The following is a 16,628-nucleotide window of genomic DNA, read 5'->3' as shown; positions in this document are numbered from 1 at the left end:
CCTAAAGCCAGCCCGGCTTGCTGGTGCTGATATGAAGAATGGGAAATAACTGGCTGAGGCTGGGCAGGGTGCGTTTGTGTGTGTGAGAGAAGGAGAGAGAAACTACTGAGTTTTCCTGGGCCAAAAATAATTTGTGGGGGCGTGGTTTTGGTCCCTTTGTCATTTCTCTGCAGAAACCTCTATTAAAAGCCACAAAACTTCAGAAAAGTTTAGCTGGAGAGGCTGCGCTACACGGCGTGTGCCAGCTTCCCACAGCTGCCTTCTTTAAAGGAGCTTTATCACTGCTCCAAGATGCCTTCCCCAGCTCTTTGGTGGAGTTGCTGCTTTGTATGTGTCTACACTGCAGTCCTGGGGTGCGATCGAACCTTGAGCAGACATCCCTGAGCTAGCTTGAATCTAGTTAGCTAGTGATGCTACAGCAGCATGGGTTTCAGCGTGGATTAGCTGCCCAAGTAATTACCCGGGGTTCTGCACAGGCTTGAACAGAGAATCATCGAATATCAGGGTTGGAAGGGACCTCAGGAGGTCATCTAGTCCAACCACCTGCTCAAAGCAGGACCAATCCCCAACTAAATCATCCCAGCCAGGGCTTCGTCAAGCCGGGCCTTAAAAACCTCTAAGGAAGGAGATTCCACCGGTGTTGAAGTCCATGCTGGTGTTGTTCTACTGTCCTGGGACCTGGGCTAGCTGGGTTAAGCTAGCTCAGATATGTCTTCATGAGCTGCACCCCAAGCTTTTTCAGAGCGGGGACCAACTTCCATCCCCTAATTCAGCGTTGCCAACTCCTGCGATTTTATTGCTAGTGTTGGTGTTTTATTGCTACTTGGTGATGTTTTTTGGACAGCCCCATCTGCTGGAATCCAGAGCTTGCATGAGAATCTCAGCATTCGTTAATAAAAGTAGGTCTCTAGCCTTCATGACTGCAAAGAAAAGCTTGAAAATACGACCCACGTGTACGCTGAAGGCCCAGAAATTAGAAGGCAAATCAAATGAACACAAAACGTTATTATCTGCACTGGAAGGGGATTTTAGTGGAGGTAGTTGTGTACTTAATGGGGAACACATTTAGTAACAAGACATCAGCCTACCATCCATGTAATCATGTGGCCTGATTTCTGTAACCCTCTGTCCCCCACGCCCCGGTTCATCTAGCCTCCCGGTTCGCATCTCGCCCTTGTGGCAAAGTTTCTGCCATTAGAGAATGAATGAACTCTCCGGGGCAGGAACTGTACCATCCCATATGGCTGAAAACACCCGGTCCATTTTTGGGCACTGCTGCACTATACATAATTAATGATAGCAATCAGATGGATACGTTCCAATTTAACCAAAGAGCCATCAGTGTTAAAATTCTCCCTTTAGAGAACGCTGGTACTTTCTGTGTGATATAACGCCAGCCACTTCCTGAGAGGCAGTGCCCCCTAGTAGTTGGAGGAGGACACTGGGCGTTGGCCCTCCTGGGTTCTATTCCCAGTTCTGCCAGTGACGTCTTGGACAAATCATTTAAAACGGGGATGATAGTGTCTCTTTCTTGGCTGTGTGGGGAGGGTGAAATGATGTTTTCAAAAATGCTTTTAGATGAAGAACACTATATGCACGTACATAGGTGTGTTAGTTAAGTATTATTTTCATTATAGCTACTTTCATCCTTAAGGTTCTCAAAGAACTTTACAGATTTTAGAGAGAGAGAGAGAGGGAGAAAGAGAGAGAGACACTTCACCCACCCTGCTGCAGCTCTTTCTGGGGTAGAGCACATTAACCACCCTGCAGCAGTAATGCCAAGCACTTGGCTTTTAAAGAGGAGGAATGACAAATAATTTCTCCAATTGAAACTTCAGGGGGAGCAGAACATAATTCCCCACGTTGGAATTTGGCTCGGGCGAGCCCCCTTATTTTTGCCAGACGCACCATAGGAATTTTAATGACTGTGAGTGGCTAGACCCTGTGGCTTAAGTTTTATCTGAAAGATGGAAAGCCATGGGAGCCAGCAGCCATTAGTCCAGGTACTATAGGATTTCACACAGCTAGCCAGTGGATCTGAAATTTAGCAGTATTGCCCCCTGGGGAAACACAGATAAGCTACGCTGGTGGGGAAAGGGAGGGGCAGAGGGGAACGTGTTGATTTCCTGGAGGATGGGAACGATTACACATCCTTAAAGTAGCACAGCTGTTAATTAACTCGTTCCTTGGTCTCCAAACGAATAATAAATGTATCCTCTGGAGCCAATGTCCAAAGCAGCGAGGAAATGCGAGATCCGGTCAAAGTCTGGAGAAGGCACAGAAACCAAAACGAAAGCCATGAACAAAAGCACAGCTCTTTAAAGAAACATTTAGAGTAAAATAATACCGGGTTAACCCCGTTTTATACCCAGCTGTAACCCCTTGAATTCAAAGTGATCTGGGTACTCGGCAACCCTTGTGCACCCACATGCTAGCTTAGAGACTGACAAATTTATCTGGGCATAAGCTTTCGTGGGCTAGAACCCACTTCATCAGATGCATGGAGTGGAAAATACAGTAGACAGGTATAAATATTCAGCACATGAAAAGATGGGAGTTGCCTTACCGAGTGGGGGGGTCAGTGCTAACGAGGCCAATTCAATTAGGGTGGATATGGCCTATTCCCGACAGCTGACAAGAAGGGGTGAGCCCCATTAGCACTGACCCCCCCACTTGGTAAGGCAACTCCCATCTTTTCATGTGCTGTGTATTTATACCTGCTACTGTATTTTCCACTCCATGCATCTGATGAAGTGGGTTCTAGCCCACAAAAGAATCATAGAATATCAGGGTTGGAAGGGACCTCAGGAGGTCATCTAGTCCAACTCCCTGCTCAAAGCAGGACCAATCCCCAAATTAGCCCCCTCAAAGATTGAACTCACAACCCTGGGTTTAGCAGGCCAATGCTCAAACCACTAAGCTATCCCATCCCCACACTGATGCTCAAATAAATTCGTTAGTTAGTTTCTAAGATGCCACAAGGCCTCCTTGTTGGTTTTGCTGACAGACTAACACGGCTACCACTCTGAAACCAGTCACATGCTAGCTGTTTCTCAATATGAACACAGTAAAAAATACAAACAAAGAAAAACCAGGTGAGCATAATAAGGCAGGAAGAAACTGTATGGTGCAGAACTCTCTGTTTATATATAGTTTTCTTTCCTGCCTTCAAACCCCCTTAGCCATTGGAGTGCCTGGATCTCCTTCCACCACCCATCCACGCAGTCTAGTATTCTATTGTTATTTGTGCTGCAGTCTTGTCTGGCAGCCCCAGGCAGGGCTTGGGGGCCCCAAAGGGCTAGGTGCTGTACGTACAGATAACAAAGACAGACTTCATCCCAAAGAGCAGCCAATGTAAATGAGAGGGTACGATTTAAGTCATATTTTGCCTCTTGTAGAGGCCAGTTCTGGGCTGTGACACTGCGACGTTTAGATTGCACTTGATAAAATATTAGAAAACAGGCTCAGACTGTGGCCCATGAAGTATTAGCAAGGCAGGACAGCTTTGTGGTATTCAGCCAAGGAGGTAAGAGATCTGCATTCATTTCACAGCTCTGCCACAGACTTCTTGTGTGACCTTGGGCAAGCCGATGGGAGTTAGGCACCTAAATACCTTTGAGGATCTGGGCTTTAGTGTCCCTGGGCCTCAATTCCCCACCTGTATAATGGAACTAATAGCACTTCCATGCCTCACAGGGATGGTGTGAGAATAAGCATATTAAAGATTGTCAGGGACTCAGATACCATGGTGATGGGAAGCCATATAAGTCTCTTTGATAGTTTTGCTACCATTGTGGATGGTATGTGACTGAAACTGGAAGGATAGGTGGTCGGGGGAGGGCGGGGAGGGGAAATTGCTCCATGAGTCAATCTCTCTAATGAGACACAGTTTCCACAATGAAGAAGTTTGAGAGCCCTGCACTAGACTTCAGAGGACAATCCACCACCAGCCAGATTGGAGGGGGAAAGTTAGACTGGATGATCTAATAGGCCTTCTGTGACAATCTGGGAATCTGTCTGGACAATCTATGACGTCTGTGGGAGATTACAAACTCTCTGTAGCTTTATGAGGCTGCAAACTCCATTGTGAAGGTGCAGCCCTTTGTCTTTTCTATTGTCCGTTTGCCGCCAAGCTGGCTGAAATTCCACCAGCTGGTGGCAAAAGAGCAACAAAAGTGTCATTGACTTAAAACGATCAACCACTGAAATGTAATCACTCCAGAAAATAAGAGCGCTCCTATCCAGGAGAGCTTGTTTGTGAGGGGAGAGGTCACCTTGGCAGTAAAGTCACCTGGCAAAGGTCTCGGCTCACCTGGGGAAGCTGGCAAGGGGAGAGTCACCTCACACAAGAGTCTGGATTGTCATAAAAATGGGTCTATTTGGCCATTTTCAGCAGCTCAAGCTGATGGGAGCTGAGGTAGCCTTATGAGGCAGGTGAAACCTGCCTGCCAGCCTGCCTTCTTGAGCCTGGCGGGGGAGCAGCAACTATATGTGAAAGGAAGCGTAGAGTCAAATATAGTAAAAGTCTTAAATGACTCCAAGAGTGCCATAGAATCTCTGTGGATAGAAATTCCATGCTTGAATAATAGGAGTATAGCAGTAGGAATAAACTTCTGACCACCTGACCAGCATGCTGATGGTGATTACGAAATGCTCAGGGTGATTAGAGATGCTACAAAAACAGAAAACCCAATAATAATGGGGGATTTCAACTATCCGCATATGGACTGGGAACATGTCACCTCAGGACAGGATGGAGAGAGAAAATGTCTAGACACCATTAGAATATTTGGGTTGGAAGGAACCTCAGGAGGTCATCTAGTCCAACCCCTTGCTCAAAACAGGACCCATCCCCAGACAGATTTTTGCCCCAGATCCCTAAATGACCCCCTCAAGGATTAAACTCACAACCCTGGGTTTAGCAGGCCAAAGCTCAAACCACTGAGCTATCCCAGCCCCCTGATGACTGTGTCTTGGAGCAACTAGTCTTGGAACCCAGAAGGAGAGAGGCAATTCTTGATTTAGTCCTAGGTGGCGCACAGGATCTGGTCCAAGAAGCTGAACCGCTCGGTAATAGCAACCATCATGTAGTTAAATGTAACATCCTTGTATGGAGGAAAATGCCAAAGAAACCCACCACAGTAGCATTTAACCTCAAAAGGGGGAAGTAAATAAAAATGAGGAAGCTAATTAAATGGAAATTATAAAGAACAGTCCTATGAGTAAAATGCCTGCAAGCTGTTTGGAAACTTTTTAAAAGCATCATAATAGAGGCTCAATCTAAATGCAAAGCCCAAATCAAACAAAACAGTCAAAGGGCCCCCCCCCAAAAAAACCCAGTTAGATACAAAAAGACATCCTTTACGAATTGGAAGTGAAATCCTACTGAGATAAATAGAAAGGACCATAAACTCTGGCAAGTCAAGCGTAAACGTATAATTAGGCAGGCCAAAAAAGAATGTGAAGAGCAGCTAGAAAAAGACACAAAAACCAACAGAAAAAATAAAAATAAAAATGAAGTATATCTGAAGCAGGAAGCCTGCCAAACAGTGGGGGCCACTGGACAATTGAGGTGCTAAAGGAGCACTCAAGGAAGAGAAAGCTGTTGTGGAGAAGCTAAATGAATTCTTTTAATCAGTCTTCACTGTAGAGGATGTGAGGGAGATTCCCACACCAGAACCATTCTTTTTAGGTAACAAATCTGAGGAACTGTCCCAGGTTGAGGTGTCAATAGAAGCGATTTTGGAACAAATTGGAAAATTAAACAGTAATAAGCCACCAGTGTTGGACTGAGATTCAGTTACTCAGCAGAAGGGTCTAACAAATCTTTATTAAGGCAAAACACTCAGCAAGTAGTGATCAATTTCTCACCAATGGGAAACTCACTGGAACGATCTCATCCCAGTTGCCTCCAGCACTGGATAATTTAGTTTCAATTTCCCTTTGTTACAAACGTATACAGACGTATTTATAACTTTCGGTTATCTTTTGTTATGTATTAGTCTCTCATTTCCATGTTAACTCTCCTCCCCCACCAGTACAGGTTTAGTGTTAGTTCAAACCGGTCATTTCTAGCTTTTTAGTTACTTTCTCTTTTCTTGTTCTCACAAACATGATTATGCTGCAATTTCTTACACATAGGCAGTTCTGCTTATGCGTATGCCATTAAACATTATCAGCACAGACTCTTAAAATCCACAGCAGGCCTAAATATGCCTTCGCTCCCAATACTTCCCACTAGGAAGCCATAGAATCCATTCTAAGGTTTCATCAAAGCCTGCATTTCGTATACATCTTTTCTCCTTCCCAGCTGCCTAACCAAGCTCCTATCCTTCTAAATGGATGCGATTAACACCACTACTAGTTTGACTTACACAAAGCCCATTGGTATCATGCGTACCCATGGATTTTCCCCAATATCGTCTACTAACTCTGACCCTGGCCCATTTCCCACCAGATCCTAGGTCACTTTGAATATTTCGACTTTCCTGTCTTAAGGTCAACAGACATTCTGGATGTCTTTCCATTAAGGCCTGCACATTTAATGCAATTGTGGTATGACATTGCTTAGCTGTTTAGCGCAGTACCAGTCAGAGGGGCACCGGCTGATACATTGTGGATCTTATGCTGGGGAACTGGAATAATTGCCTTGTCCTCTGTTCGGGTAAGTTTCTTGGATCTAAGCAGAACATTGGCCAGTCCCAATCATATGTCTGTCTCCCATATTGGAAGTGCCCGACCCACCAGGGTACACAATATTTGCCTTCTCCAGCTTTTGCCACCTTGGCTTGACCTTGTCCCCATTGCCTCATCCCAACTGTGCAATTTTGGTTTTGTTGCCAGCATGTGGACCCACATGTCAGCAACGTACTCTGCAATACATCACAATGACATAACCAGGTACCACGTCTCTTGGAACAACATGAAGTATCTGGGGCTTTCCAGACCACCTCCCAATCCTTACCACTATCTGAGGATGAGCGACATGTTCTTTTAAGATGTAACCTGCCATGGTAGGTTCCAATGAACTATGGACTGGGCACTATTCACTCTTAATGCCTCACTTAGTCCTGTGGCCACTGGTACTGCTAGCACCATAGGAAGGATCCATGTTTCATCAAGCTTGCATCTTTTCTCAGCATAAGAGACCATTGAGCAGCACCTAACCCCGCATCAAGCTACTCCTTCTGGTTTTGTCCATTGTTCTAGCATCTTCTCTGTTATGAACCTAGGCACTTCCCCACCTTGAATTTCCTTTGGTCCAACCGGTGTAGCTCCTGTATTAGGAAGCTGCCATCCCATGGGCAGGTAAATCACCTTTGATACGTGAGGCTGGTTCAGGATTTTTCCCATTTCATTGATTGCTGCTTCCACTTCCCTAAACACCTGTCCTGTTATCCTAGCGTCCTGAATATCTTTTAAATCCTCCCCTATAGCCTCATTCTGTTGTTTATTTAAGTTTAACAGATTCTGTAGCCGAAATCTCATTTTCTGATTTTCCTCCCACAATACTGTGATATCCATATGAACAAATGCTGAAGTTCCCAAAGCTCCAACTCCTTATACTGTTCCTATATCTCTTTTATCTCCCTTTCCCTGACTCTGTCCCTTCTCAGGCCACCAAATTTCCTTCAATTCCATCCCATCCATCTAGCTTTTTAGTTACTTTATCTTCTCTTGTTCTCACAAACATGATTATTCTGCAATTTCTTACACATAGGCAGTTATGCTTATGCTGTTAAACATTATCGGAACAGACTCTTAAAATCCACAGCAGGCTTCTGTCAGGCCTAAATATGCCTTCGCCCCCAACAATCAGGACCAGAAGCTATTCACCCAAGAGTTCTGAAGGAACTCAGATATGAAATTGCAGAACTACTAGCTGTGGTATGTAATCTATCGCTTAAATCAGCCTCTGTACCAGATGACTGGAGGATAGCTAATGTACCGCCGATTTTTTTTAAAAGGCTCCAGAGGTGATCCTGGCAATTACAGGCCAGTAAGTCTAACTTCAGTACCTGGAAAAATGGTTGACATGATAGTAAAGTACAGAATTATGACATACGTAGATGAACACAATATGTTGGGGGAAGAGTCAACATGGCTCTTGTAAAGGGAAATCATGCCTCACCAATCTATTAGAATTCTTTTAGGAGGTCAACAGTCATGTGGACCGGGGTGATCCAGTTGATATACTGTACTTGGGCCTTCAGAAAGCCTTTGACAAAGTTCCTCACCAAAGGCTCTTACGCAAATTAAGAGGGATAAGAGGGAAGGTCCTTTCATGCATCAGGAACTTATTAAAAGATAGTAAACAAAGGGTAGGAATAAATGGTCAGTTTTCAAAGTGGAGAAATGTAAACAGCTGTGGGAGGGGGGTAAGTATCTGTCCTGGGACTAGTGCTGTTCAATATATTAATAAATGATCTGGAAAAAGGGATAAACAGTGAGATAGGAAAGTTTGCAGATGATAGAAGAAGATATATTAGAATTGGAAGAAGAATAGAGAAAGACAACACAAATGATTAGGGGCACGGAACAGCTGCCATATGAGGAGAGATTTAAAAAATTGGGACTGTTCGTCTTAGAAAAGAGATGATTCAGGGGGATATGTTAGAGGTCAATGCAATCATGAATGGTGTAGAGAAAGTTAATAAGAAAGTCTTATTTACCCCTTCACATAACACAAGAACCTTGGGTCACCCAATGAAATTAATAGGCAGTACGTTTAAAACAAACAAAAGGAAGTACTTCTTCACACAATGTACAGTCCATCTGTGGAACTTGTTGCCAGGGGATGTTGTGAAGGCCAAAACTATAACTGGGTTCAAAAAAGAATTAGAAAAGTTCCTGGAGGTTAGGTCCATCGATGGCTATTAGCCCAGATGGTCAGGGATGCAACCCCATGCTCTGGGTATCCCTAAGCCTCTGACTGCCAGAAGCTGGGACTCGGTGACCGGGGCTGGATCACTCGATAATTGCCTTCTTCTGTTCATTGCCTCTGAAGCACTTGGCATTGGCCACTGTCAGAAGACAGAACACTGGGCTAGATGGACCATTCCTGACCAGTATGGCCGTTCTAATGTTCTTAGCTATTCATTGTAGGTAGTTTAGGACATCAGTCAGCGAACATATCAGTGGGCCTAGTTATATGCAAGTGCAGTAAATGCAGCAAGTTAAGTAGTGTTGACATCTCCCTTTGCGCTCTCTGTCCCATGCAGGTCCCGATATGCGGAGTTTCAGTTTAACTGCCAGCCGTCCCCGCAGTCTGCGACTGGCTGCAGGAGGGAGAACTACGCTGCCTGTCTGCTGGCGTACACCGGAATCATAGGTATGAGGCTGTGCCCGTCAGTTGCTGACTCTCCTCTTCTCTCTCACCTCCTGTTCTGGACCATTGCTAGCCCCTCAGATCCAACGAGCACGCTTCATGTCCCTTCCGCCTCTTGCATCCTCACGGACAACAGAGATGCTTCAATCAGAGCTCCTCCGACTATCCTGGTGGGGATGACGATGAGCCACGAGCCGGATGAGAATCCAGCTCGCTCCCCCATCACGGTGCTGGCTCTGCAAGGCTAACGGGTAACAAGTCACTTGGGTGGGTCAGCAGAAAAAGCAAATACGATCCAAAGGGACCCAGGAAGCAGATTGCAGGTTTGGTCCCAATGGGCGAAAAGGTGTCACTCCTTATTCCTCGCCACCGGAGAGGTACCTGCCCATGCTCCATATAGTGTACAGTACGTGATATCAAGGTGTTGGAAGATTTAGTGTTGAATGCTTCCCAAAGAATAAGGGCAAGCGTGGCATTTACAGCATATTTTTGGAAGAGCAGTCCCCACTCCTCCATGTTTCCAGATCCTGAGCGTCCATGGATTGGCAGTCCCAGCTCACCAGGCAGAATCACGTCTCAGCCACCGCTGGTGGAGCCAGGTGTAAACCACCTTCCTCCACACTTCATTGGCTTCAGAGGGCTTTGGCTCAGGCCTCAGACAGGAGCTCTGAGCATAGCATGGGTCGGTCTGGAGAAGCCAGCTGACTGCTGCTGGAGCCGGGGAAGTGGGCTAGGCAGATGGGAAGGAGAGGCTGGTTTGGGCATATCCTGAACTTTTAGAGCCTATGGAGCCATTCAGTCTTAATCCTCCCTTACTGGAGCCATGACCTGTCCATGGCAATGGGCAAAGTGTCTCTGTGTGGATCTCTCGGTTGCTGCATACCCCCGGGCTACACAACAAGCAGACTAAGGACTCCAGGAAGACGTACAGCGTTGTAGCAAAGGCAGTGAAGTGGGGGTGTAATGTCACGAGCTGAGTGAATCACCCTGGCCTCTCTAACTGTGGGGTGTGCTGGGTATGTGAACGAAGTAGAATTGACCCGGAAAAATCGCCAGGAAAGAAGCAGGGTTCCCCACAGCGTCACTTCTTAGCAGGTCAACCGCAAAGGGAAAGAGGTCCTGACAGATCTAAGGGCAGCAGCGTGGAACCCACAGGAACGTGGCTGAGCTGGGGGAAGGTTTGCTCTGGGGAGCCCATGTGGTTTTGGTTCTCAGCCGGTTCCTCCAGTAACAGCGACCCTGCTCCGTCCTTCTTGGCAGGTAGTCCCATCACACCTAACTACGTCGACAACTCGACCGCCAGCATCGCGCCTTGGTGCACCTGCAACGCCAGCGGCAACCGCCAGGAGGAGTGCGAGAGCTTTCTGCACCTCTTCACCGACAACCTCTGTCTCCGTAAGTAGCAGACGGGGCATGTCCACTGCAGGGCTGGGGGGGCTCCTGGGTGCCTCTCGCAAGGGGGACGGAAAGGCCATGTGAAAGGAGGTCCTGCCACCAGCGCTGCACCTGCCGGGTGGTAGGTGAAGTGGTCAGAGCGTTGCCTGTGCCTGCCCTCGCCCAGACATGTCCCCTACAGGCTAGCAATGCTGCACATGACACAGCTAGCCTTCGCCCTTGTGCCGCCCAGACTAATTACAGCTGCCCCGTGGGTCGGAGGGGGTCCCAGTGCCCTCTCACCCCCGGCACGTCCACGCTACACAAGGCAGAATTGAGCCCTCATGAGTGTTCCAGGAGCACCGAGAGGTCCCAGCTGAGATCAGGGCCCCGCCTGTGCTAGTGAGAGACAGCCATTGCCCTAAACAGCCAAAGCCATCAAAGGGCGGGAGGGGAACCAGGCACTGAGAGGTGAAGTGACTCCCCCAGCTCCCCGAGCGGGGCAGTGTCAGCACTGGGCATGGATCCCAGCTCTCCGGACACCCAGTCTGGCGTCCTAGCCACTGGCCCGTATTAGTTACAAGGACATTTAAAATGTAGCCCAGCAGACCCCCAGGAGAACTCAGAGGGCTGGACTGCTGTGTAAAATGGATGTCCTAGCCCTTGAAAGAGCTAGGAGACGGTGAAGGCTGAGACGAGGCAGTCTGAGTTATGTAGACTGGCTAGAAACATCTTTATACCCCTGGAAAAGATGACAAGTGCTGAGGATGTCAGAATCCATCAGTGTCCCGAGACGACACGTGCTCGGTCCAGCAGCTGCCGGCGAGGCCCTGGGGCCGTCACGCTTGAGAAAACCCGACAAGGGGGAACACTTGTGCCAAGAGAAACTAACTTCGCCAGCATTGTCCTGCGCTGACGTTACTCTGGCCGGAGAGGGCTGCGTGTTTCTCCTCTCTCAGCCGGGCTTTCCCATTGGCCTGACCCTGCAGTGAAACCACAGCCGTCCTGCGCTCAGATAATGAACGCATCACCTGCGTGATGGCTTCTCTTCAGGTCCCGCGAGGAGGCGGCCGCTGGGCTGCGAAGCCACAGAGCGCCATCGGGCAGTGTGCAGAGGGCTGACGGCCGGCGTGGCGTGCTGCATGTTTAAGAGGGAATCCTGGGCCTTGTCTCGCAGGAGACAGTTTGCAGCTGGCTGCCAGGCTGAGCGGCCCACGGGAGCTGCTCCCATACAAAGCCTGAGGCTTCAAGACTCCGTGAGGGCCAGCAGCTCCCATTATCCCCTGGGATAACCGCTGCTGTAAACGCATTATGCCCTGATGTCACTGCATATCTAATGCTGTGAGCGATTGCCTTGCTGCTCGGCCTCCATCGCTCTGCCCGGGCAAGAGGGAAGGTTCCATGTTGATTTTATGCCCCATCCGGTATCGCTCTTGGGTGAGCACCCAGGGCCCGATTCCCTCCGCTCAGCCCCTTGTGGAGTCACTTAGGCCCACATCCTCAAAGGCGTTTAGGAGCCTAATTCCTGGCTTAAATCGATGGGTCAGCGGGTGGGGAATTCCGGCATGTTGCTCACTTCTGTAGGCGACTCCACCCGGGGAAAAGCCAAGGGGAACCCCGCCTGCTGGGTGCTCCCCATCCACAGCTGGCTCCGATGGTCGGACTGCCCACGGGACGTGGCTGTGCGGGGCAGTGGAAACGGCTGCCAAACTTACTCACTCCCGCGGAATCAGGGAGACGATGCCGAGCCTTTCTAACGGGCTTTACAAACCTGACTGAATTCCGCCTCTTGCCACCCCCCAGGACAGCCCTCCCCGTTTTTACCGGGCAGGAAGCTAGGGCTCAGGCAGGAGAGGCAGTGGGAGGCGACGGCTGGTCCATGCCCAGCCTGGCCTGGGGAGGGAGGCGCTGGTTTGGGGGTCGCGGGAGAGGTCGGGAGGGAACGTTAACACTTTCCTCCAGAGCTTTGCTCTGATCGCTCTTCCCCCTCTCGGCAAGAAAATGCCATCCTGGCCTTCGGCAACGGGACGTACCTGAACGCGGCACTGGCCCCGTCCGTGCCCCCGACGACGCAGATGTACAAGCAGGAGCGAAACGCCAACAGAGCCGCCGCCACCCTCAGAGGGAACATCTTTGAGCAGCTCCAGCCCACCAAGGTAGGGGGAGACCGAGAAGCTCACGGAGCCTTTGCACTAGTGCTCGCAGAAAATTCACCCTCCTCCTCGGCTTCCTGGACCTCAGCTCCCTCCTTCAGCTGCCCTCTGCACCCTCTATGCTCAGCCCCTGCCACTTGTCCGGTGCCTCCATCACCTGAGACTCCCAGACCCCCCTGCCACACCGCACCCTTCTCCTTCAGGCCCTTCCCAACCCCACTCCTTCATAAGCTCTTTTAATAAACCCAGTTCTAACCATCGGGCCACGCTGTCCTCACTCTTCTCCGCCTCTGGTGAGCTTGTCACCTGCTAAGTGCCCGGTGCGTCTATGTTGTGATAGGAATAAGTGATGTTAATAGTATTGCCAGCAGCAGAGGCTTGGGAGTCAGGACTCCTGGCCCGGCTGTGGCTTGCTGTGTGACCTCAGGCAAGTCACTGAACCACCCAGTACCTCAGTTTCCCCACTTGTAAAATGGGAATAACATTCCTCTATCCCAGGGAGGTCGACAATTAATCAATGTTCATTAAGCACTTTGAGATCCTCCATTGAAAGGTTCGAGACACAAGAAAAATACTGTTACATTATTAGTTGTATTTTATTATTATGCTGAGTGGAGCCTCTCTATCCGACAGTCATCGTCAATGATTATTAGTTAAATAAACGATACCCCTGGTTTACGGTGTACTACAGTCATAGAACTATTAAGTTAGTTCATCATTCCATAATAACAGTGCCCCCGATTCACTGCATGCCAGATCGCCGAAGCGCCCCAGTCCCTGGGCTCCAGTGACGAGTACTGGACCAGCTGCCGTCGCTGTCTTTCAGGCTTGGTGGAACCACAATGCCGAGTTGGGGAAGCCGTTTCCCACTTACACTTCCCCTGCCATGGAATAAGGCAGCACGTCACAATCTGCCTCCAAACGCCTCTGTCGCTCAGCAACCACCTGCCACTTCCTGCCAGTGGCCGAGGTGGAGACGATTGAAATGCAGCTGCAGCAGCACTGATGGCTTGTCAGGACCTTGCAGTTTGCCCCTGACATGTAGATACCTTTGTCTGCACCACAGATAAATGGCCACGATTTTGGCTTCTACTTGCATCCTCCTGCAGAGACGCACAGAACTGGCTTAGCTTGTTACCCGCAGCTCCCTTTGCATTTGGCCTTTGAGTTGCAGGTGGGGCCTCTCCCCGCTTTCCAGAGAGATACTGTTCTCCTCTTGGGGAGTGTCTCTTCCCTGCAGAGTTAACCCAGGCTCTTTTCTGGGTTTTAGCCCAAACCCCTCTACCCTGTCGTTGTGAATCTTGCAAGAAGGTGGTGGTGAGGGGGAGTTTGTGCCGTTTGAAGTTTATACCCGAGTTATGGGCGGGCTTTAGGGTGACCAGATGTCCCGATTTTATAGGGACAGTCCCTATTTTTGGGTCTTTTTCTTATATAGTCTCCTATTACCCCCCACCCCCTGTCCCATTTTTCACACTTGCTCTCTGGTCACCCTCGGGGGCTTTGTAAATTGGATTGTGGTGGGAAATTAAGGGAAGACACCTAAAGCGGAAGAAGCCGTAGCGCTGGGGCCCGGTGACCCACACTCTGAGATGGCAGGGGAGCCGGTTTTATTTTAGCCGCCAATAGGTTGGCACCTGTCCAGACATGTGAGTAGAGGCCGAGCGTAGTAAAAGCAACCCTGAGCCATCTATCGCAGAGAGATCATGCCAGCTTGCCCCTCGCTGTCATGGTGCGCAGTGGGTCCTGACAGGGTAAATACCCCTTGAGCCCCCAGAGCAAGCTAGCCAACCAGGGAAGAGAGGGAAATGGCCCCTAACCCTCTACAGGTTAACTCTGGATGTACGTCCCCTCTATTAGGGACGGAGCCAGCTTAGCCTTTGGGACGTGTCAGAGGTGAGTTAATTGTTAACCGGTTAGCATGGGAAGGGGTTTGCCATTCTGGGAGGGACGCCTCTACATTCATTGCTAAACATTGTGCAGCTTTAGAAATTCAGCAGGTGCGGTAGGTCATGTGGTAAAGGGGTCGTCCTGCACCTCCCTCGGGTCCCTGCTTGGGCTCCATGGACTCCAGCCCTCTACCTGCACCCTTTTACCTGGGTTTGAAGGTGCCTGAAGCCTAGAATAGTTTACATGGCTGGGGGTGCAGGTTACAGCCTGGGCTCCACTTTAACGCAGGCTAGACCCCACCCACTCTGCAGTGAGGATGTGGGCAAAATCACTCCCCTGCTGATAGTCCTCCAGCGCCGTCCCACAAATCCCCCCGTAGGACAGACAAGTTCTCCTGCCATTGACGCGGAAGCAATCCTAGAGTGTCTCAGCACACAGAGCCATGGGACATGTCCCCAGACACCGATGGGCGGGCAGCACCAGTGAGGGCACAGTAACCCGAGTGTGGCTGCTCCTCCCCGGGTGAGGCTAACCTGGGTGCTCAGACCCGGCACCCGACCCTATGGGTTATTAACTCTGCAGCGAAGACATAATCGCCCAAGATTACAGCCTCAACTCGATGTGCAAGAAGCAAGCTCGGCGGCCCTGGCTCGCGTTCCCGTGGAGGAGCAAGCTCCCGCCTGCATGGGATTACACATGTTGCCCTTACATTGCACGGGATCACTGGGGACATACACAACAGGGTGAATGGAATAAGTACAGCCTCAAACCTTCACCCACGGCTCAAGCCCAGCTGCAACCACAATCTTCTGGGAGGTTTGAAAACGTGCCAGTTTCTAACCATCGGCTGAGTGAGGCTCTGGAACAGCCTCCAGCAGGAGCGGGCATGGGGGGAAGGGAGCAAACAACCCATCTACTTTGAAGCTGGGGCATGGTAAGTTTAGGAATGGGATGGCGTGAGAGGGTTGCCTCTGAGAGCAGGAGACTGGACTTGATGACCCAGGAGCCTCCAGTCCTTTGGTCCTATGTTATCTGGCCTCAGCCCAAAGTGAAGTCACGGTCAGGCCATTCTGCTCCACTGCTTGCCCTGTTAGTGGTAGTCCTGAGCCCCGATTCTGAAAGGCCTCCATTAAAAGCTGATGAGAGCCACTTCCACCCTCACCACAGTGTAACTATCGACTTCAGCAGTGCTGCTTTGAGACCAGAAGTCAGGCCAATGCTTCATAACAGGCCTCCATCCGCCTGGCCCTCACACCCATCCCCACCACACACAATTTCGCCCGCAACACAGTTAAATGTCATGCGATGCCCTCGGCTCCTGTCTTTTACAGGCGTGGGAGGATGAACATGGGGTTGACCCTCAGCATTGTCTCTGTTCTCTTTGCAGGGATCTGGAGAGGAGCCGCTCCTAAGGGGCTCCACCCAACTGGCCTCCGAAACCTCTGGCTTGGCGTCCGCCTCCCGTGCTGCGGGGTGGCTGCTGATGTGGGTTTCCATGGCTCTCGCTGCGCCACTCCTGCTTGCGATGTGAAACGGAGCGAGCACGCAGCAGGCGCTGACTCTATGCGTCTCTTTCTTTTTTTAAAAAAAAGCACTCGTTGGGGGCGGGCGGGGCTGTATGTGGAAATTGCCCTGCCCCCCCCCCCCCAGCCAACATATTTTATTTTGTAAAATCGAAGGTGTCTCACCAGCTTGCTCCTGGTCACCCTTCCCGCTCCTGGCTCGCTTCTTGTCTCCAGCGCCCTGTAGCGTGTCCATGGCGTTGCAGAGCCACAGACGGGTCCCTTCATAGAGCCCAGCACAAGAAACCAGAGAGTCAGAGGCCCTGAGCCCTCCTGAGACAGCCGAGCGAGGAAAGACTCCTGACGGATGAGCTGTCGGGAGGG

At 49.9% G+C, this 16,628-nt stretch overlaps 1 protein-coding gene across 2 annotated transcripts in view; it reads left to right on the top strand.

Moving 5' to 3' along the window:
* Positions 1-16,372, top strand: part of LOC112109329 (GDNF family receptor alpha-4) — a 135,355-nt gene extending 118,983 nt beyond the window's left edge. For both annotated transcript variants that reach the window (XM_026659551.2, XM_026659552.2), the window contains 4 exons: positions 9,222-9,331; positions 10,589-10,723; positions 12,701-12,858; positions 16,130-16,372. In XM_026659551.2, the coding sequence (XP_026515336.1) occupies positions 9,222-9,331; positions 10,589-10,723; positions 12,701-12,858; positions 16,130-16,273 (547 nt within the window). In that variant the 3' untranslated portion in view covers positions 16,274-16,372. The remainder of the gene's footprint in view (positions 1-9,221; positions 9,332-10,588; positions 10,724-12,700; positions 12,859-16,129) is intronic.
* Positions 16,373-16,628: the final 256 nt, after the last annotated feature.

Source organism: Terrapene carolina, unplaced genomic scaffold (genome assembly GCF_002925995.2).
Source record: "Terrapene carolina triunguis isolate 2854851 unplaced genomic scaffold, T_m_triunguis-2.0 Scaffold633, whole genome shotgun sequence".
In the NCBI taxonomy this organism is placed as follows: Eukaryota; Metazoa; Chordata; order Testudines; family Emydidae; genus Terrapene; species Terrapene triunguis.
This window is presented reverse-complemented; position numbering and strand designations above follow the sequence as displayed.